The 24,523-nt window shown below is 31.5% G+C and overlaps 1 protein-coding gene across 1 annotated transcript in view; it reads right to left on the bottom strand.

Annotated features, from left to right (window-relative positions):
• The window catches only part of RagC-D (Ras-related GTP binding C/D), a 53,810-nt gene that overhangs the window by 4,578 nt on the left and 24,709 nt on the right, over positions 1-24,523 (bottom strand). The window contains exons 3-7 of the mRNA XM_075353939.1: positions 13,753-13,981; positions 10,309-10,486; positions 8,885-9,021; positions 5,994-6,136; positions 3,312-3,460 (exon numbers count right to left, since the gene is read on the bottom strand). Coding sequence (XP_075210054.1) covers positions 3,312-3,460; positions 5,994-6,136; positions 8,885-9,021; positions 10,309-10,486; positions 13,753-13,981 — 836 coding nt within the window. The remainder of the gene's footprint in view (positions 1-3,311; positions 3,461-5,993; positions 6,137-8,884; positions 9,022-10,308; positions 10,487-13,752; positions 13,982-24,523) is intronic.

Here is a 24,523-nt window from a genome sequence, read left to right as displayed (position 1 = left end):
CGCAGCCCGTCAAAATCGACTGCGGCTGCAGGCAGAGAATTAGAAATTCCGAAAACAACAGTGTGGAGGCTCTCTGTAAACATTTATTATGCAAACTGTACCCCATCTTCAATTAATCCAGCGTCTTTCTGATGGAAATGAAACATGTAGGCTCGATTTTTGTTTATAGTTACAGGAAAAGATGTTGTCAGATGAAGGTTTCTAAACAACATAATTTTCAGCGACGAAGCTACTTTCCATATCAGCAGCAAAGTAAACCGTCATAACGTGCGAGTTTGGGGAACTGAAAACCCACACACTTATGTGGAACTCATTCGGGATTCTCCGAAAGTAAACGTTTTTTGTGCGATCTCTCATGAGGCAGTGTATGGGCTGTTCTTTTTTATGGAAACGACAGTAACCGGCATGATATACCTGGATATGTTACAATTATGGCTTATGCCTCAGCTACTCAACGACTTCATTTTCCAGCAAGACGGTTGTCCTGACTGTTTTCATGAGGTTCGACAGTACCTCAACACATTACCTCGATGCTGGATAGGATGTAAAAAAACCAACACATTATGCTGCGGCCACCAAGATCACTAGACCTCACGCCATGTGATTTCTTTCTCTGGGGTTACGTGAAAGATACATTGTTTATCCCACCGATGCCGCACGATATCGTTGAGCTAAAGAATCGCGTAATCGATGCGATCAACTCTATAGAAAATGACATGTTAGAACGAGTTTGGCAAGAGCTAGACTTTCGTGTTGATGCGTGCCGTGTTACCAGAGGAGCACATATTGAACATTTATAGATTTTAACCAAAACTGTTCGAGTCCCTGCATCACCTCGTATAACTTTCATTTAGGTAAGTGAAATACTTTTTTTGTACTGAATTTATGTAACTCCTAAGAACATTATGAAATGCCCTGTAGTGCTTGCTGTCTATTATCAAAAGGTTTGACTGTACCAATTGTACTGAGAAAATCAGGTTTTTCATCCTTATTGCAGGCAACACTATTTTTCTGCATGTCACAATAGTACTTGTTGTCGATTATCACATTAAATTAGGCCTTTATAATCCCAAAACACCATACTTCACTGGCTGATGTAAAAGTTTTGGGCATTTCCTGATGGGTGAACTCAGATGTTTCCTCAATTTTATAATTTTAATTTACAATTTAAATTTTTCAAATTTAAGAAAAATTTAGTTTTATTTCTGTTTTTGATTTAATTGGAAAAGGATCTTTTAACAATTTTAGATCTCATGTACAGTATAGGGGTTTTAATTTTAATTTTAATGTGTAACTTGGAACGAACAATTTGAAAAATTATTTAGAGCAACTGATGATGTGAGGAAAAAATGTGTGTGTGTGCATGTGCAGCATGCATACATACATACATATAGAAATATTTAAGCCAAATTTAAAGATAAGTTCAGTCAATCCTGACATATAGGGCCAAAAGGAGTGCAACACATATACATATGTTTTTTTGGTCTAGATGAAGTAGTCGGAGCTTTAAACATCCCAACCCCAACCCCATAGGGAAAGACACGCACCTTGTGCCTCCCCCCCCCATTCGTAGCCTTGATGGGGTTTAACAGGAAATGGAGCTTTAAACATACAGATTTTCAAAAAACCAAATACTCCATTTTTGTCATGATCACCACACATATTCCCCTTAACAGAGCTATTTTAGTTACATTAGCCAGGAAAATAAAACGGTTTGATTTACACAATTTCTCTCAAATCTCACAATCATTAAGAAAAATAACCTCAAAATATACAGCTGATTGATAAGAGAGGTAATTCTGCTGATGGCCTTATCTGGCAAGTACAAAAAAGCTAACTATATTGATACAAAGAAAAATGTATGTAGCTCTCCTTATGAAAGGTGACACAAAAAAGGGAATCTTTGAAATGCGTAGTGGCAGCCATGTAAAGTTGGCAGCATTTATGCAGAGATAACCATGTCGCTCAGACATCATGGAGCAGTGAGACTGTCAACAGTGTGCTTTTGCCATAAAAATGTTTTTATGGTTTTATTTGTAAAACCAAATAAATCATTATTTGGAAGGTGCACAGAGGCAATTCCAATGAGATTACAATTAGGGCATGTTCCATCAAAACACGTGATAAAACTTGGGATTAAAAACTTTAAAGAGACTGTATTCGCACTGAAAAAGAAACAGACAGGATAAAAAAGAAGTGCACGTACGCCACACAACATTAAGGCTGCATGTGTTTCAGTCGTACAGAGCCCATGGTGTTCAATTCGTAAAGAAGCAGCTGTGGTGTCGGGTTGTCTCAAGAAAGTGTTCACTGAATTCTTCATTTCAACTTAAAATTTCATCCTTACAAGTTACAGTTTGTGCAAGAACTGAAAGAGAATGACAACCAGTTCCGCTTCGATTTCTATCAAAAAACTGTAAAGAGAACAACGAATTTCTGGACAAGCTGTGGATGTCAGATGAGGCAAATTTCAATCTCATATGTTACACGAACAAACAGAATTATCGTTACTGGGAGAGACAGCAACCCCAATGAAGTTCATGAACACCCTTTACACAGCAGCAAGCTAATGGTTTTATGTGGTTATCGGACCATACTTTTCGAAAATGAGAAGCGGATCATGATGAATGTCACTTCGGATTGGCGTGTTCACATGCAGCAAACCTTTGTTACTGCATTGAACAATTTCTCGCACCAGCATGAAGCTTGGCTTCAACAGGATGGTGTTACATCATGCACTGCAAGGCAATTAATGGCAGCTGTGCGAGAATTATTCGGTAACCGGTGTCACCTCAAGATTCAGCGACATTCCTTGACCCCCAAGATCATCAGATTTGTTAGTTTGTGATTTTTTTCTTGTGAAGATACCTTAAGAGTGTGGTCTACAAGAGTCGGCCAAAGACAATTGGTGAACTGAAACAAGCAGTTCAAGACAAAATTTGTGACATCCCGCCTGAGATGTTGCACCAAGCCATGGGGAATCTCAACAGCAGCTTGGCATACATAGAGGAAGACACATCTACCTTACGCAATTTTCAACAACTGATATTAGGTATTTTGATAATCTGATATTTTTATATAAACTATATTTTTTTAACTGTAATATTGGTTTCTGCCAATAAATTTTTTTGCTGCATTTTTAAAAATAATTACAATTTATTTTGTGTCACTTGTAGCATAGTAATATTTCTGCCAGAATGTGAATTACCAACTTACAAATTTGGCATAAATGGAAGTTGTAGGTTAAATGAAGGAAGCTTAATTGACATACATCGGTACTTAATTAAGCAAAGGTTAAAAAAAATTTGTACCTTGTCTATCAAAATTATCCTCTCTGAGTATGCAAACAAGGGCAAGAAATCTATTGACTTCACGAAGGTAAAGAACAGTACCGTTATTTAATTTAATCAGACTGGAACTCTGATTGTCAAATGCAGGCACATCTGGTTCTTCCTGCAACCTAAAACAAAGTAAAAAGTAAAATAATTATCTTAAGACAATAACAAAAGAATGAGAGTAGCAATTTTATATATATATATATATATATATATAGAAAATCTGATTCTACTGTTCAGACTTCCCATGTTGTCCTGTTCAATAATTTGCAATATGATTTCTGATCAACTAATCTTTCACTAAAAGAAAAAATTAAGGTGATAACATTTTTTTTATAACTTTAGAGTTGGCTTTAATTAATTTTGACAATTTATACCTGTAAAGTAAACTGAAGTAGATGTAAATTTCAACAATTTAAAGGTAAAGTAAAATGAGAAATATGCAAAATAAAACTTTTGCATGTCTATGAGTGTATCCTGAAAACCATATCGTCGAATAGAAAATTATGTACACATCTTGAGGTCTTCCTTACAGGTAATCCTGTTAAAGGAGAAAAGTATTATAATAATTGGGGATATCAGTTTAAAAGATTAAATAAAACCAGTCCAACAACTATCTATCATCTATGTTTATTAATCACATCGTTCAATTTCATTCTACTTTAGGAACGACTTGCAGATGGGAATTTGTTCCATTAAATTTTTCCATTATTAATTCTCTGAGTAAAAATAATTTTTTTTAATCTAGCCATCTTAAAATGGTTTAAAACTGTTTAGAAGTTTAATTTGATACTAATATAATAATTGCTAATTTGTCAGTCTTGCTCAATTTTTCATACACTTTTTCCCCCATTAGTTGACTAGAGTGCATCATTGGCATCAAAATTTCTAGACTGAAAACGCTTTGATCAATTTTGTGCCACATAACAAAATATTGCATATGTCAATAAATATCACTAATTTTTTTAGCTGTCCAAGTCACATGACGGAATGGTCAAAATTTTGGCAGCAATATTTAACCACTTCCAGATGAGATAAAAGGCTAAACTTTTGCACACATGCTTGTAGTTGATGACAATGGATTACGATAACAAAAAATTCCATAAAAATCTATTTTTACAGAAATTTGTCGTTTGCGAATAACAGAAATTAAAAAACCAGGCACATGTATGAATGACTTCGACACAAAAGGGCCAATCAGCAGTGCTTTCTGCTATGAAAAAAAATGAATAGCCTATAATATGAAGATGGTTATATAATAATGGACAGTTGTCAACTAGTATCAGTGAATCACTGCTCTTAGATATACGCACAAATGTGTTTCAGTTGGTTATTGATTTTGCCACATCACTATATTTCAGAAGAAATCCATCTACGATTGTATACAATTGTGTAGAGTTACATAATCGTTTATACAATGCGTGTAAAAGTGATAAAATTAATACATTTCCCTGAGGTTGTGTCCAAGAAGTTTTATAATACACTATCTAATTGTCACAGTAATTTTTTAGTCTAACTGAGAAAAAACTTATGAAAAATCTAGACTAATGAAAAAATTACAAAAAAAAGAAGAGAAATTTCACTATTTGAAGTTGTTTGAGAAAATTTTCCAATATAAATGTATTTAATCTGTTTTCTATTTAATATTGAATGAATTTATCAATTTAGCACATTGAATGAATTTCAACAAAATTCCTTTCCATTTTTTATCATGAATAATAAATGCGCGAGGCCCCTTCACTGTATTACACAGCAAATTAAAATCAATACATTATAATCAATGAAATGACAATAAAATATTATATATTGTATTTATATTTTTAAGAATTTATATTTTAATTCAATAATTTCCAAATATTAAAATTTCAAAATATAACAAATTTTGTCTTTATTTTCAAAACACAATAAATAAATTAATATAATCGTAACTTTTCAAAAAACACTTAATGATATGCCGACCTTTCAAAAGCACGCAAGTGTTACAGATTCGAATAATATTATAAACCAAGAGATAATGAACATTTTTTTACTATGGATAAAAAAAATGATCGAAAAGAGTAATAATACTTGCATTGATTGTAAATAACTTATGGTATAAACCAGTGTGGAAGATAGAAACTTTTGTAGCTTAAAAAAAATTTTTTTTAACCGTAATTTATTTAAAACTAAGGGCGATTGAAAAATTGTATTTACAGATCTGTAATGTATGCAAAAAGCGTACATTACAGCGCTTACATAAAAGTGCAAATCAAGAAATGGTATCACACTTAGAGAAACATTAAACATTTTTTTTTGTTCATCAGTGATAATCAATGCAAAATATTACTACTATGTTTAATCATTTTTAGCTGTAGACTTAGTAATAAAAAGTCTTTAACTCTTTACCAGAATTAAAATATTTTAGAGCCATCTACTGGAAAAATATGAACTTTTTCCCCATCCCCAATATATGTGATAAATAATTAATTAGCATTAATACATTAGTAAAATAATTTGAGAGTATTCTTCAAAGGTGACTCCTTTAATAACTAATTAGGCGATTTACATAACAGTAAAAAGTATTAATAACATATATATTTAATATTTTATACAATCATTTGCAAAAATAAAATTTACCTTAAAAAAATTATATATCCTATAATAATAAATATAACTTACCCGTAAATACCAGAAACATCAATAACAACATCAATCATATCGCAACAGAGTTCATAGCTCTGCATATCAACTGGCGAAGAATCAGTAGCTATATATATTTTTGAGACAACATCAAATAAAAATGCTTTCTCAATAGCAGAGTTCTGGAAGAAGAACATAATTCATAAATGTGAAAAGTATGAATACATAATAATAAAAGTAATATAAAATGCCTTTATTGAATAAAATACAGAAAAAAAAAATTAGTAAAAGACTGGGCTGGCCAAATTCCAATGGACAATGTTCATCTCGAGGAGTTGAGTTAGTATAAAGTATTATAAGCTAGCAATCAAATTAAATAATAATACACTTCAAAACTGCTTCAAACATAAGTAAATGATGAACAAGTCTTAAAATTATACAAAAAAAAAAACCATCATATTACAAAATATAATAGCAGTATCACCAAATCACACTTTACAGTGTAAAGAAGTTGAATTATTATTAATAAATATGAAACAATTATCAATAAATATATATAGTATTGTAAATAAAATATTCATTTAAGCAAAACATAAAATGTCAGATTTTAAATTAATTATAAAAATGAAATACAAATTCTAACAATATATGAAAATAATGTAAGAGTAATAACACAAAAACACGACTTTACATAAATAACTCTTGAGGCAATTGATACCTCAAAACTAAAATTTACATATTATCAGTAAAAATATAATAGATTAAGGTAATACATTATATTTTATGACTTTAAATTTATTACAAATAAATCTTCACAGCCGGATGCCAAAATACTTAATAATTTGGAAATTTATTTTTAAATTTTGACATGTCTGTTTCATCAGAAATGAAAGTTACAAACAATAATAAAACATTGTGCTTAGCTAAATAGTCTATAAATTCTACAATTTAAGTTTCCTAAAATACCCAATACATTAAAAGAAATAATATTTATGTAATTGCAACTGGTGAGGTTTTCTGCATTAGATTAAAATTATCATTAATTTTAATCTTAGGCGGTAGATGACCTGTTGGAAAAAGCTGATCCACTTCAGGAACGAAAAAGGTCAGCAATTCTAGCCACCAGAGCACCTTTTATTTATTTTTTGACAATTCTTTCACTTTTCCGATAATTTTTCCCTCTTCCAATTGAATTTCTTGAACAATATGTTGATCAGAATGATTAACACACACACATCACCATGATTGAATAATTTACACTCTATCACTAGTCCATTTTTTACAGCATATAAAGAGTAGCCATGCATCAAAAATCTTAACTAGAATTCTATACAAAAGAATTGAGAGGAGAATTGCAAGAAGTGTTAGGAGAAACCAGTTTGGTTTCAGGAAAAGTATAGGGACAAGGGAAACAATTTTAGGGTTCAGATTAATAGTAGAAGGAAGATTAAAAAAAACTAACCAACATATTTGGCATTTATAGACCTAGAAACGGCATTTGATAATGTAGACTGGAATAAAATGTTCAGCATTTAAAAAAAAATTAGGGTTCAAATACAGAGATAGAACAATTGCTAAAATTTACAGGAACCAAACAGCAACAGTAATAACTGAACATAAGAAAGAAGCCGTAATAAGAAAGGGAGTCTAACAAGGATGTTCCCTATCCCCATTATTTTTTAACCTTTACATAGAACAATCTAGATCTGGAGTAACAGTACAAGTTAAAAAGATACAGATGCTATGATTTGATGATGATATAGTAATTCTAGCTGAGAATAAAAAAGATTTAGAAGAAACAATGAACGGCTTTAATCTCTATGGATATCAATCTACAGCAATCGCTGCACAATCTACATGCAACAACTGATAACTCGTCAATAAAATATTTAGAACATTTGACAAAAACGTCACCAATCTGGGAACTTTGTCAGACAATATTCTATCCAGTTTAAAACCACTGAACTGTTTATAATTTAAACCACAGTCATCTGCTCAGTTTTTCCCAAATTCTTGAACCATTTTTAATATCTCTGTAAAGTTTCAGTTTGAAGTAATATTTATCTTAAAAAAATTATAAATTTCAACTTAAACATCTTTCATTTTCATTATTAAAATAAAATCTGATGAGAGGTTACTCCACGGTAGTGTAATGCGTGAAGCAGCATTGTTGCCACTAGCCTGCGTCACTTAGAACACACTATATGTACTGGTTGGCATGCTATTAACAAAAGTTTGGCCTTTTTTGAATATGCCTTGTATACATTAATAGGATATTTATCACTCTGCAATAATATCACATTCCATTAAGAATTTAAAAATATATTTTGTTACAAGAAAATCAATTTGATAAATACAACTAAATATATCAATTACAGTATGAAATATTTTTAAAGTATCATTTATTGTCATATAAATAAAAAAACACAATTTCATACCACGTGACTGCATAGATATACACTGCACACTCAAAATATCTCTTCATTAAAACACATTTTATAGAACTGCATTAAACGTTAGCAGCATATGAATAACTCTCTTGCCAATAATGATTTTTCCTTAAAACATATGTAACATTGTGAAGTCACAGATTTTTTAGTTAGTTAATATTTCGTCATACGAAAATATTTCAACGATTCATTCTTATCGGGAAGTTTTTAATGAATTTAGGAAGAAAATACCACTAACAATTCGTATTAATAAAAAAAAATTTTGAATACAAAATAAAAAAATATACAGGACAAATTTCTACAGTTATTTTTTCCAATTTCATTCACATATACTGCAGTTACTTGAAACAACAAAATTGAAATAATTTGGTTAAAATATTGTTATAAATCTTAAGTATATGATCAATTTGTATTTTTGTAACAATGGTAAATATTAAACTAAAAATAATAACATTAAAAAAAATAAAAATGTCTACTTACAGATATAAGAATATTCAGTAAATTTTCTAATGTTGGAAGCTGTGGTATTAACTTTTGAACTACTTTGCTGAAAGCTTCGAATATACTATGATCATAAATTGAAGTTAAATGGAAACTGAGATGGATCTGTTCAAAACCTGAAATATAAATTTTTTTTTTTAACAAAAAAAAATGCTTAAATAATTATTCAACAGTTAAACATAGAAAACTGAAACTTAGAAACTCCTGTTAGCATACGTTGCTTTCCATTTTCAGGTGAAAAAGTACAGCCTATAAACTTACTGTCACAGAAAACATTTAGTTTTGGAATATCCCTTTTGCATTGTAAAAGCTCATGGGGATTTTCTTACATTCAGATACAGGCATTAGGCACATTAATTTTTAATATAATGAAATATTGGTTCATTACCAAACACAATACAATCAGGAAAGTCGTTATCATCGTGCTGCAACATTTTGATTGCAAAAGACAGCACACACAGCATAATCTGTAGGCTTCAAAGCCTGTAAGAGCTATAAACGGTTACTGACACATATGAAAGTATTTCTATAAAACATTCAACACTGTCACTGCTAGTCTGCTAGCCCTCCTAAAATATATTTTAAGACTTTATAAGAAAGACTCCCAGACATTCAACATTTCTTTCAGATACTCTCAGTCATCCTATACTCTTCCTTTTATACAGACCAGATCTGGTTGTTTGTAACCGATTATGCCATGAATGAACGCTACTGTCACTTAGAGGATCAAACTTTCTGCGGAACACACGTTGAACACAGATTTACATTTAGCAAACTGCAAAATACAGAAGGCCATCTGGGAATTTCTATTCAGGAATTCAGATCAGCGCCATCTTTGCTGTAGGCGCTATCAAACGGGAATCAAAATCTATAGCTATGCGCGCAACTAAAACTATCCTTTTTGCTCTTTGATTCTAGCCTTAAATCAACAATGTACGCCTCATTCAAGAGATAACAAATTAAAACCCTGATTTCTTTTTCGTACCTGGCAATTTTTTTTAGGTATGAAAATATCTATAAATTTACAAGTTGTCGATACAACTAGTTTTGTCTTTGTCGATATAAATGTCAAAATAAACAATTTCTAAGAATCATCTTTTATAAAACAACAAATAACCACGCTAAATAATATCTTATTTTACAACTAGATTACAAGTTTTAGTCGATCGAGCTGTACGGCTAGTTACTATATAACCACTCTTCTAGAACGCTATTTTCTATAGAAATCATCATTTTTTATCTGTGATGGGGACTGAATAGTACTCACTGTATCATTCTATTATAGTAGTGCAAAGAGTAAAGAAATTAAATTATATTATGAGTAAAAAGAACAATGATAAGGTAATATAACTATTGAGATTGGAATTTTTAAATAAAAAAAAATATATATATATATAATATACCAGAGTCAGTTAAATCGTCATTAGCTCGCTGATGAATGTCTCTCTGAGTTTCCATCTTGTTATCTTCAGTTAATCCATCCACTTTATGAATAAAAACTTCAAATTTAATGTTCTGATTCACCTTAGAGGCCTTTGTTACAGTTAAGTTGAGTTTATTTAGCGCTTCCATATAATCATCCTATAAAAAATAAATAAATTTGTAACAAAAGCATACTTTAAAATGTTTATATCAGGTAAAACTATTTTCAAATTTTTCAAAACAGGGTCATATTGAATATAAACAAGGCTTTATTTTTTTAAACGTTTTATTCGGTGTAATCAAATAACCACGCATACAAAATTTTTCAACATAATCTCCTGCTTTGAAAATGCACTTTTCATAGCAGACCGGGAGGTTCTTGATCCTGGCATTGTAAAATTATGAGAATTGTGTCAGGAGCCGATTGCATACAAAGACCTCCACCGCCGCATCGTCTTGGAATCGTTGTCCTCTTAGAGTTTCTTTAAGCAACCCGACCCAAAGAGATGAAAATCGCAGGGCTATAGGGAGTCAAGTGGAGTCCATCTAATTTTCTACAAGTTAGAGCTGCAGTAAGGGGCCAAGCTTTGTTATAAAGGAGAATAACGTCTCGAATCGGTTGGTCACGTCTTTTGGAACGATAAGCAACCTTTACCTCGATCCAAAGCTCACAGTAATAAGCAGCATTTATTGTACAATGTTCATGCAAGAAATCAATCCGCAAAATGCCTCACCGGTTGAAAAAAAAAGTTGCAAGCACCTTGCCAGCTGACAGCAGAGTCTTGGCTTTCACAGGGGCTGCCTCCCCCTCTCATCGCCACTCCATACATTCCACTGAAACCATCTACTACCATGTAAATAAAGAGAATATGGCCTCAAATGATAATGAAGTTATGGCCTCTTAAAAATTTTTTGGTCCAATCAATCTTCGATAAGGTAACCCACCGGGTCGGTCCAGTGGTGAACACATCTTCACAAATCAGCTGATTTTGAAGTCGAGAGTTCCAGCGTTCTGTCCTACTAAAGGCTTTTATACGGATTTGAATACTAGATCGTGGATACCGATGTTCTTTGGTGGTTGGATTTCAATTAACCACATATCTCAGAAATGATTGACCAGAGACTGTACAAGACAATACTTCATTTACTCATACATATCATCCTCATAAGTAATACCTGATGATGATTCCCAGAGGCTAAACAAGAAAAAAAATCTTTGATAGGGTGGCATCTCCCAACTGTGCCTGGAACCGAGTCAAAATTTTAGAGGATTTGACACTGTTGACGAAAAATTAGATTATAATTTGCTATGTAACAATGATAATAGCTCCTGTTCAGACATTCTGTTACCGAGGTGAGAATATGACTTATAGGTATGGCTGAGCAACTGCTCCGCTCCACTATCCACAGCACTTCACCACATTTACTACTCTTCTTCAGTCCGTGCAGAAAAAGTCCGTTTTTTTCTGAATCATCGTCGCAAGTTTTATTTTACCAAAATGACTACATACGTTTAATATTGTGTTTCACTGTTTTACAGTTTATTTTATTATAATACTATTACAGTTTACAGTAACACTTAGTATTTCACTGTTGAACTATTAATTATTTGATACTGTAAACTACTTTTGAAAACCATTAAATGGCTTTCATTTATGTTCTGGCTTTTACGTAGTTTTTCAATGGCCTTTAAAATAGTAAGCTACAACCCTACCTTAACGACATGTGAAAATAACAGCACAAAGGCTGCAAAATATAATTAATTGTGGAATTATGATTAATACAACTTAATTTTTAAATGCGATTCGAGAAAACGAAAACATTTATAAAACATTAGATGAAATTAGAAAATATTACAATCACCAGATTAAAGATATGCTTATGAATAAATACAGTAAAGAATTTATGAATAAAGTAGCAGAACTAGTTTCTACTATTTAGATAATAGTCGCAAACATCTTACAAGCATGACGTTACTGTCTTATTGACGTACAAATTCATTTTGTTCTTGATGACCGACTATTATGAACATAACAGTTTAATTTAAAAATGATTATTGATTTGAACTTAAATTAACATCCCTGAAAATGAAGTAACAGCTCCGAAAGTAGTAGGATTTACACTTTTTAAATTGATAAGTGGAAAATTAATTAGTTTTTAATTGATGGTCCTTAAACACTGTTTTGGTGACTCATAAATAATGTTTGTTTTTATGTAATAAAAGAACGGTAAACTGAAATGTGTATATTTATTTATATATACACAAATAGTATAAAATACGATACAATATATATTAGTATACAAATTGTATTTTATTTATACAGGTGAATTTCAAACATACAAGTTGAATTTTTATTTGCTTTCCAATTATGGGACGTAAATAATTAGGCTATGTTATAAATATTGTACTATTGACAAAAAGTAATTTCTGAGAAAGATAATATATTCATCATTCATCAAATAAAGCTATTACATAATTAAAACATATTAAAGATAAAACATTAAACTACTATGACTCAAATACGACAATGCAATTACATTAAGATTAGACAATGTATGACAAACAATAATATAACAAAAGATATTACCAACAGCTTTCTCAATGATATAATACCATCATTACTAGCAATAATATATTTGCAAATAATTCACGAATTCCTTAATGTTCAACAATGGAAAACAAACTTTATTTATATCTTACTCAGTGAAGCGAAATAAAAGAGACTGAGCTTGCAAGTGGAAACACACGAGTTGACCGGTCAAGAAAAAATTCTGAACCTGATAATCTGAAGGAAAAAACATGAAAACAATTTTTTAGGATATAAAAGGCACGGTTTTTGTAAATTTTCTTTAAGATCAATGAACAATAAACAGCACATATTACTGTAACATGTAACTCCCTGGATCTTGACGCAAAGGTTCATTCTGCTTCAAAATAATGCCCCATCTCACAAACGTCAGGTAAATCAAGAAACCACTTCAACACAATTTGTGTTGAAAAGTATGACGTCAGCCCCCACATACTGACCTGCCTTCGCCTCATCGGATTTCCACTTGTTTGGTCCACTCCACACTAAGTAGGTGCTAATAGTATGAATTTTAATAGCAACGACAATGTCAAAGAAAACGCACTAAATTGTCTCGACGTAAAGAGAAAAATTTCTTTACAGCAAATATAAATAAGCCGATTCAAATTTAGGACAGGTGTATATTAATGTTACAGGAGATTATGTTATAAAATATGAAAACAATTGTCACATTAATTAAATAAACATTTTAGCGCCAGGGCCTTTTCTGTCTAATTAATGAAAGACAGAAATTTATGCGATCGTTATATGTCAATATACTATTTTAATTGTCACAAAAGAAAAAACCTATTCGATATAAAATGATGTAATGTAAATAACTGGATAATATAAAATTACCTGTGCATCAATAACGAATACTAATGCTCCACAACCTCCAAATATCATATCTGAATCGAAACTGGGATCAAGAAAATCTATCTGACCAGGAAAATCCCATATTTGAAACTGAACAAATGAAGAATTGGAAATATCCTCTTTTACAATCTTGTTAGTGCTTTCGAGAAACAATGTTTCATTGGGAGACATCTTTTGAAATACAACCTTCTGGATCGATGATTTTCCACTCCTGAAACATTATCAAATAAGAATTAGATATACTTTTTTTAAGCTATGCATAGGCTTAAATCTAAATTGGTTATGATGCTGTCTAGATTATCATAAGCTATCCTACAGATAGCTAGTAGCTTGAGCTTTTTAAACCGGTATATTAATTAATTCTGATTAATTAATAAAAACAGATCGAAAACAAAACACTCACTTAAATGTAGCTTTTAAAGTATAATTTTTCTTTATAATATTTTTTTCTGCTGCTCAATCTTAGAATTGCTCATTAATTTATGTACGGTTTCTATACCACTACAACACATAATTCTTACATCCCTATGAATTTTTCTAATTCATAACTATTTAAGACCGTTGTTATTTCGGTTGACCCTTTCATGTCTTACTTCAATTTATACTTAATCAAAAAAATTTATCTGGATATCCAGTCTCCAACTAATAATCACGACTCTCAATGCCACTGGACACCTATTCCTTCTAATGAAACACCGGTTTCTTTGCATTCTATAATTGCTAAAAATATCAGTCTGTTTTTTTTTTTGGTCTTCTCGCAAGGGCACTCTTTGGCTGATGACATTTATCATCAAAATATGTCCAACTCTCATTGTCTTGCAAGTTTTTGTCAAGCGACTAATAAATTACTTTGAAAATTTTAAATCCTCATCTAAGCCGACAAACTACAATTTTCCTGATTTGATAAAAGTTCACAGAAAATTTTTGCAAACGTCTTTAAATGAAGCCCAAGTTGCACTTTCTACATCATTTAACGTTGAGTTAAATACATCATCTTTGTTCCTTATTTGAGGACCAACAAATATTGCTTCTTTAATTTTTCCTTCGCTTACATTCAAAATTTTCTGCCTGATTTACAAAAATCCGGGACTATCCTTCTTCATTCTTTTACAAAATTTTTCATTAGTCCTAGGTTGATATGGAGAAAGGGGTAAAAATATTTTTTTTTGGGTTCAACTAGGGCTCATGAATAATATTTTTCCAATTTGTACTTAAGTTGTCTCGTTGCTTGCACTCTTTGGTAACATAATGTTTATCCCTAGCTCGGCTGTCCCATTCACAAAGAAAACACATGTACTTAGTATAGCCTAATAGCATTTCTAACAAAATAGCTATAACTATCAAATCACCCCTATGTTCCAGCTATGTTTTTTAAAATTTATTTTTTCAAGTGTGTCTTTCATCACATTGTATGTCCCTTTCAGATTAATACCATGAGCGATCGGTATCGAAGGATATTTGTTACCATTGTATAGTAGAACCACTTTTAAACTATACATGGACAAATCTATGAATAGGTGCCAGTCCTCAGGTTTATGAACTTGTCCTAAATGCAACATAAGCTCATCAATATTTGTGCATTTTCGTCAATAAAGTACCGAGAAAGTTCTTTTAGTTGGCTTCGAAAGCCCAAATATTTTGTATTTGTTTTTAAGTAAATTCCAACCTTACAGTCTTGATCTTAACAGTTCAGCTAGATTTTCTGATAAATTTAAATCCCTAACCGAGTCATTTAATTCACCTTGTGATATAAGATGTGCCTTATCGGAAGATAATTCAAAATCAAAATTATTGTTGTCTTCTTCAATACTGTCTGATTGTTCATCGCTACTTTCAAGACATACATTCACAGGTAGCTCAAAAACTGGAATAATTTAACCGTGAGGTACAGGCCTGATTGCAGATTGCAATGAAGGATATTTTACAGTACATTTAGATATTTTAGAAATTCCAGACATACTTGTTAAACAAAAGTAACAATCAGTTACACGATTCTTTGGTTCACATCAAACTATAGGTACACCAAATGGCAAAGTCTTATGTGCACCTTTCAGCCATCCTCTTAAATATACATAAAAATTAGTGCATACTATATGAGGAGCCCACGTCTTATCCTGATCACCAATTTTACTCTGAAAGTACAAATAATATGCTTTTTTAATTAAAGGTGTAATGTTTTTTCTATTTGATTTTATGGTAAACTCACCATATACATAACAAAGAGCATCCACATCAATTACACAATTCAAGGCATTATGATACTGCACTGTTAAAAAACTTAAGACATCAATACGACTGAACAAAATTAATTCATTCCTAAATCCAGTGCTTAATACAACCAACACAGCTGTGTTTTCTGCTACATGTTTTGACCTGCACAGACATGATTAATCTTGTCCATGAAGGCTCGCTCTTCAGTATTAGATAAGATGTTATAATATACGTCTATGATATGATTTAAGTCTTTGTTCTAGTATTGTTTATTTATAGCTTACACAAATTAAGTTAACAAAATTACACAATAAGAAATGAGGTAAGAAAATACAATATAGGAGCTTAAAATCCTAACTATATGTTGAAAAATGAACAAATCCTTTAATTAAAATTTAAAAATTTTTCTAAAATAGCAGGTGATAGAAAGATTCTGTGTTCATATTCGTTTTCAGCACCAAAAAACAGATTGTATTGCATGTTAGGAAACAAAAATTATATTATCAGTGTAACATGCCGCCTTGGTTAGATTTAATTATTCTAAATATTTTATTACTTGCTGGTTCATTCAAATAAATAAGAGTAAGAGAAAGTGAAAAATTGTTATTTTTACAAATAAAAAAGGAAGAAATGAAACATGAGTCTTTAATATAAATAATCGATTTTATGAAAAAGAACAATCATATAAATTAAAAAAAATCTATTATTAATAAATATTTCGCATATATATCAATATGTATGCGATATATATATATAATAATATACACCTTAGACACGTATTAACGAATCAGGATTTTCCGCAGTGATCGGTACATTCTTGTGGTAAGCCAAGGGGGAGACAGACACACATACAAATGTCGTTTAGTAGGGTAGGATTGGATAAATTTCTTGATGTGTTGGTGCAATACTCTTTACTCCATAACTCCCTGCTCAGCGGTCATCACTTCAATCCGTACTTAAGGCTCCGGACTAGATCTATCAATCACTTCTTTTATTGTTCTTGGTCATACACCTTTCTACAAGTTATTTTTCTTGGCAACTTCAGAACATATATTCTTGATATCTGACCCTGAATTATCAATCAAATCTCTCTTTTTTACTTCCTCTTTCTTTAGCGATGCAGTCATTTTATACATCCTTCATCCAAAATCTTTCTACATCTTAGTTGAAGTATTGCGATCCTTTATATTGACTATTAGTTACCTTCTCAACCCACTTTTACCCTCAACTGTAGCCGTCTTTAGTTTAATCCTGGTTTTTCTTTTTAATATCGTTGATATCAATCAGCTCTCCATCAGTGTGGTTCCCTGAGCCAAGATAGCCGGACCCAGAATGAAGCATACACTTCGCACAGCCATTTTGATAGTGATCTTTGTAAAATCAACAACCATACTGCGACACACAGATCAAATAAACTAATTGCATGACCGATTTACTAGTCGATCCTGATGTCTATGGCAGGAAAAAATTAATTTATTTGATTCCCTTTGAGAAGACACTTCAAGGTCGATAGCTGGAGTTTTAAATGTAACAGTGTTAAAGATTTATAGTTCAGATAAATAAATTTATAGTTTTAATCGTAAATATTTATGTTCTATATTCTCTTCACAATAGTTCACTCATAAATGTCCCGCTTCGTAGACCTAATCATGCCCAGTAAATATTTTTCAAAATATTATAATGTAGTCAAAGACCAGACAATCCCTTATAAGCTGCCAAAAGCTATGACAGTTTTAACTTTGAGCTGAATTTCCAGAAAAAATACAATTTTTTTTTTCATTCATGTTCTTTTCATAGTCATCTGACAGATGAATCTTTGATTCAATTATTAGTCCAATTTTTGATTCCAGGCAATTAGGTTCTCAAGTACTAGATCGTGGATACCGGTGTTCTTTGGTGGTCGGGTTTCAATTAACCACACATCTCAGGAATGGTCAAACTAAGACTGTACAAGTGAGTACACTTCATTTATACTCACACATATCATCCTCTGAAGTATTATCTGAAAGGTAATTACCGGAGGCTAAACAGGAAAAAGAAAGTTAGGTTCCCAAGAATCAGTTTTAAAGAGATGAATATTTTATCATAAAAGAAAGTATTCTTTAAGCACTCTTGATCAATAAATCATATTAAAATAAGTAATGATTCCTAAAAGCATGTGTATGAATTGCTACAATCAAAAAAATAAGTTATTTCTCCTATGAAAAAAAATTATGAATTTAAGAAAATTTTATCATAATTTCATCATACACAAATATATATATATATTGTAACTGTCTGTATAAAAATCAACCTTGTGCATCAATTTACTCTCAGATCCTAATCAAAAATATCTAATACACTTATACTTAGAAATACTTATATGCCCTCCCATTAGTTTCTCTTAATAATCTCATCTTTGAGAAAATAAGATTCATCTCAAAATATTTTTAAAAAATATAAAGTTTACACAAACCGGTATACTGATTTGAAATTAAAATCCTGCATAATAAATTATTTTTTGTCTTCAGTCATTTGACTGGTTTGATGCAGCTCTCCAAAATTCCCTATCTAGTGCTAGTCGTTTCGTTTCGGTATACCCCCTACATCCTACATCACTAAAAATTTGTTTTACATATTCCAAACATTGCCTGCCCGCACAATGTTTTCCTTCTACCTGTCCCTCCATTATTAAAGCGACTATTCCAGGATGCCTTAGTATGTGGCCTATAAGTCTGTCTCTTCTTTTAACTATATTTTTCCAAACGCTTCTTTATTCATCTATTTGCCACAACACCTCTTCATTGTCACTTTATCTACCCGTCTGATTTTTAACATTCTCCTATAGCACCGCATTTCAAATCTTTTCTTCTCGTCTTCTTCTTTTCTAATCTTCTAATCTTTTCTTGAAACGACTAGCACTAGATAGGAAATCTTGGAGAGCTACAACAAACCAGTCAAATGACTGAAGACAAAAGAAAAAAAATCTTTTCTTCTCGGGTACTCCGACTGTCCAAGTTTCACTTCCATATAAAGCTACGCTCTAAACATATACTTTCAAAAATGTTTTCCTGACATTATAGTTAATTTTTGATGTAAAGAAATTATACTTCAGACTGAAGGCTCGTTTCGCCTGTGCTATTCAGCGTTTTATAACGCTCCTGCTTCGTCCATCTGTAGTAATTCCACTTCCCAAATAACAAAATTCTTCGACCTCTGTAATATTTTTTCTTCCAATTTTTTTCATTCAGCGGTCCATCTTCATTATTTCTACTATATTTCATTACTTTCGTTTTGTTCTTGTTTATTTTCATGCGGTAGTTCTTGCATAGGACTTTATCCATGCCGTTCATTGTTTATTCTAAATCCTTTTCTCTCAGCTAGAATTACTATATCATCAGCAAATCATAGCATCTTTATCTTTTCAACTTGTACTGTTACTCCGGATCTAAATTGTTGTTTAACATCATTAACTGCTAGTTCTACGTAAAGATTAAAAAGTAATGGGGATAGGGAACATCCTTGTCAGACTCCCTATCTTATAACAGCTTCTTTCTTACGTTCCTCAATTATTGTTGTTGCTGTTTGGTTCCTGTAAATGTTAGCAACTGTTCTTCTACCTTTGTATTTGAAACCTAATTTTGTTTAAATGCTGAACATTTTATTCCAGTCTACGTTACCGAATGCCTTTTCTAGGTCTATAAATGTCAAGTATGTTGGTTTGTTTTTTTTAAATTTTCCTTCTACTATTAATCTGAGCGCTAAAACTGCTTCTCTTGTCCCTATCCTTTCTTGAAACGAAATTGGTCTTCCCGTAACTCTTCTTCCACTCTCTTCTCAATTCTTCTGTACAGAATTCTAGTTAAGATTTTTTTTTGCATAACTAGTTAAGCTTATTGTTCTGTATTTTTCACATTTCACTGCTCCTGCTTTCTTTGGTATCATAACTATAACAGTCTTTTTGAAGTCTAACGGAACTTCTCCTTTTTCGTAATTAACAATAAGAATATAGATTCTTATTATTTAATAGATTATTTTGTAAATAATAAGAAAATAAAGAAGTAAATTTTTTGCATTCAAAATAACGTTTGCAACATTTAAAATAGCTAAATCTGGAATTTTAAAAACACGTAAGTATATTCGGCCAAAGATTTTTTAAAAGAGAGAATTATTGAATATTTTTCTATAAAAATTAAACATTTTTACATTCTATTAAAGATTAAATTAAACAAAATTCTACTATCTTAGTGCTTTCTATTATGTTTACAGTTATGAAATAGTATGGAACTATAATAAAATAATTTGTCAACAAGATAAGAAAATTAGACTAGATAATAGCTTAATAAACAATAGATATATGAATACATGATAACATATATTATACACAATGATTACAAATATAAAATCTGTGAAAATAAAATCATGCCTATTTATGGTCTTTCTATTGTTAATTGGATAATGAAAACTTAAATCATTGTTTTCAATAAATAATAAATAAAAAACAAAAGAAATTAGCATTTCTATCTTGAATTTTAATTCAAATATTAACATGATTATTTTCTAATTAATTAAACAAATAAAACACCTTTATTTGAAATTTATAAAATGTAATGAATATTTTCTTCGGTAGAAAACATTTTGCTAAAATGTATCCTTCAGTGGTAAGTAAAAAATACTTGCCAAAAGGAGGTGGAAAACACCAATCATCCAATGTAAATGAAAAGAAAAAATTCTTTTAATAAACTTGATTTAATTTCAAAAAAATCTGGAAAGAAGAAAAATTACCGAAACACTGGACTACTGTACGCATATACCCACTACACAAGAAAGGAGACAAAATCAACCCCGAAAACTACAAAGGAATTTCACTATTAGATTGTTCATAATACTCTCAAGAATAATAAAATAAAAGATCCTTGAAAATGAACTGGGAGAATTAACAGGGGGGATTTAGACAGTTGAGAAGCAATCCTGAACAAATAATCACCCTCAAATTAATAGTGGATGTACACAAAATGAAACAAAGATAACTAATAATATCATTCATAGATTTCAAAAAAGCCTACAAAGGTATTCATAGACCATCAATGTCGAAAATACTAAGAAACCTAGGATTACACCTGAAACTAGTAAAAATGATAGAACTCATATTAACTGACACGTACTCCAAAATAAAATTCAGAGGTGAAACATCAGAACCATTCCTAATCAAAACAGGTTTAATACAAGTAGATGGACTATCCCCACTGCTCTTCAACTAGAATATGAGATGAGATAGAATATGTAATGAGAGAATGGTACAAAAAAGACCCACCGCACGTAACAATTGAAGCGAGGAAACATGTAAACCATATCAAAGTAAACCGTCTAGCATTTGCAGATGACCTAGCGTTTCTAGCCGATAACATCGCAGAAGCTAGAATCCAACCAATCATTGAAAGAACCAGTAGGAAAAATAGGCCTAAGAATATCATATGAAAAGACCAGAATGGCCATAAATCCCCTGGTATAGAACCACATAATCATAAACAGACACAAAGTTGAGCTAGTTTAGCGGTTTAAATATTTAGGAGAAAATATCACACATGACCTCAAAGAAAAACTAGACTGGAACGAAAGAACACAAAAGCTCATTTATGCACAAAATACCAAGATGCATCTCAACAGATACCAAACTCAAACATTACAAAACTGTAATCAGATCTATAATATCATATGAAAGTGAAACACTCTTCAAACTAAGATCAACCATTTCCTACTCAGCAGAGATGCAAAGAATAGAAAGAAGAATTCTAAGAACATGCATAAATAAAAGATGACTTACTGATGGGGAAGAATGAAGACTCATACCAAACCAAGAGGTACATAAAGACGTAGAACCAGTTCTAGACTACTTTAGAAAGAAAAGAATCTCCTTCTTTGGACAGAACTGAAAAGGCTCAGCAGGAAGCTAGTAGAGAAATACTGGAAAATCTCCAAAACACCAATCTGGATCACCAAAATTAAACAGGATATGCAAGAACTAGACATCACAATAGAAGATTTACGAAATAAAACTGACAATGTAAAAATGCTAAGAGGCAAAATCCAAAATTAAAATTAAAGAAAAGAAAACGAAAACGAGGATTTGTTCAGAAGAACTCAAAAAAGCAGAACGAACAGAATGAAGAAGTGTATTGGGAAGCAATCAGAAGAAAAATCAAAAGAAAAGATGAACAGAGTTGACTAAAATGATCCACTGTGACCTCAAAAAAGAAAAACTGCTTTAATTTTTTTCAACAAACGTTTTATTAAATACATTCCAGTTTGAAATGAGAAAAAGATTCACTTGAAAGTTCTTTTAAATATTTTTATCTGTTGAAATTTTTGCTAAAATGCATCCTGAACTGATAGAAACATTACTACAGGGAAATTTATGGAAACGTCATTTAGCATTACAAAGATATAAAAAGATACACTTTTAAAAAATAATTATTATCAAGACATGGTTATCTGCCTTAAGCCTTATCTGCTGCATCACATACCAGGTGTGCAAATATGAAACCGGAATTTGCCCATAGATGGCCCTAGCTGTTAATATAGTTATCATCAAACCGCATCATTGGCGGCACTTTCTTTCTTTGACAGCCGACAAAGATTTTCAACTCACAACAATACAAGTTTCATACAACAGCATAGTTTTAATTAGCATTGAACATGTTGAGTTTTGTACCTACAAACTACGATTTGCCGACAGCATTGATTTTCTGTTACCATTTAAAGAAAACTGCTGCAGAATCGCATACAACACTTTTCAAAGCTTACGAAGAGCATGCTCTTGATAAATCACAGTGCTTTCAGCGGTTTAAAAAAAAATTCAAAAGTGGCGATTTTGACATGAGAAACAAAGAACGGTAGGTAGAAGACCACAGAAAAAGTTTGAAAAAAGAGATTTGCAAGCGTTGTTGAATGAGGATGATGCTCAAACGCAACAACTCGCAGATCAATTAGATGTAACACGAGAAGCCGTCTCCATATGTTTGAAAGCCACAGGAAACATCCAGAAGATGGGAAGAAAATGGGTTCCACATGAACTGAATGAAAGACAGCAAGAAAACTGATAAACCACTTGCGAAATGCTGCACACCAGGTACAAAAGAAAGTCATTTCTCCATCGAATTGTGACAGGTGATGAAAAGTGGATATATTTCGAGAATCCTAAGCGTAAAAGATCATGGGTAACTCCAGACGAACCATCGACATCAATTGGCCAAATCGCTATGGAAATAAGACAATGCTCTGTGTTTGGTGGGATCAGAAGCGTGTGATCTATTATGAGCCGCTAAAACCTGGTGAAACTATTAATACTAAACGCTACTGACCACAAATTATCGATTTAAATCAAGCATTGCATGAAAAACGACCAGAATAACAACAATGGCAACACTAAGTGAAATTGCTTCACGATAAAGCACTACACACAGCAAAAGCGGTCAAGGAAAAGATTGAGGCATTCAGTTGGGAAACACTTTCACATGCAGCTTACTCAACAGACTTGGCTCTGTCCAATTACTATTTATTTGCATCGATGGGACACACACTTGCAGAGTAGCGCTTTACTTCTTATGAAAATGTACGAAAATGACTCGATGACTCGTTTACCTCAAAAGAGCAACAATTTTTTTTGGTATGGAATTCATCAATTTTCAAAGAGATAAAAAAATGTATAGCTAGCAATGGACAATATTTCAAATAAAATATTATTTATCGTTTTCATATAATAAACGTGTATTTCTATACAAAAATTCCGGTTTCATATTTACACACCTGGCACATCTTTATTCTCTTTTCATTTCCAGCTGAACTTCTTGATCGCTCCAATCTTCTTATAGATCATTTATAATTTTTATCGTTTTTAATCATTTCTTTGTATATTCTACTGAACTTCTTCAATGCTTCAATCAATCTCTCCTCTCAAAAAATGGCCCTATATTATTCTGTTTAGATTTTTACTCTCATCTGTTCTCCTCATTTCCTACTTCATTTTTCACTTCGTCCAATTAATTTTTTTCTGTCACCTTCATGGCACATTTCAAACGCCTCTTGTCCATTTTCTTCACAATTTACATCCGCATAATAAAATGCAAGATGATTGTTAAAGTCTAACTCCATATCTTACTACGTAAAATTGTTTCTATTGAATCCTTTTTTAGTTATAGGTAATTTGGTTTTAATTTTTTTTTTCATTCTGGCAATCTTCTTTTACGAATTTCTTAAGTATCTTTATTGTTTTACTAGTTCAATTCTTTCGTATGACCGGGATATATTTGAGGTAATAAAATGCAATGCCTCTCCTACCTAAACTTTACCTTCTTCTTATGCAGCCTGCTCAATTAATAAGAGAAGGAGTCGTCTTTTCCTTAACCCATACAACAGATAATTGGAAATGGCAGGTACTTATGGCAAAATATGGCAGCTGTTTGAATTAATAGGATAGCAAAAAACCCAACAAATCTATTTAATTTAAGATTTAATTTTTTTTAATTAACAAAGTAGCCACGTCAGGATTTCACTGAACCGACTT

The sequence above is a fragment of the Lycorma delicatula genome, chromosome 1, assembly GCF_047948215.1.
Source record: "Lycorma delicatula isolate Av1 chromosome 1, ASM4794821v1, whole genome shotgun sequence".
In the NCBI taxonomy this organism is placed as follows: Eukaryota; Metazoa; Arthropoda; class Insecta; order Hemiptera; family Fulgoridae; genus Lycorma; species Lycorma delicatula.
The sequence above is the reverse complement of the archived record's forward strand: the minus strand, read 5'-3'. Positions and strand labels throughout refer to the sequence as shown.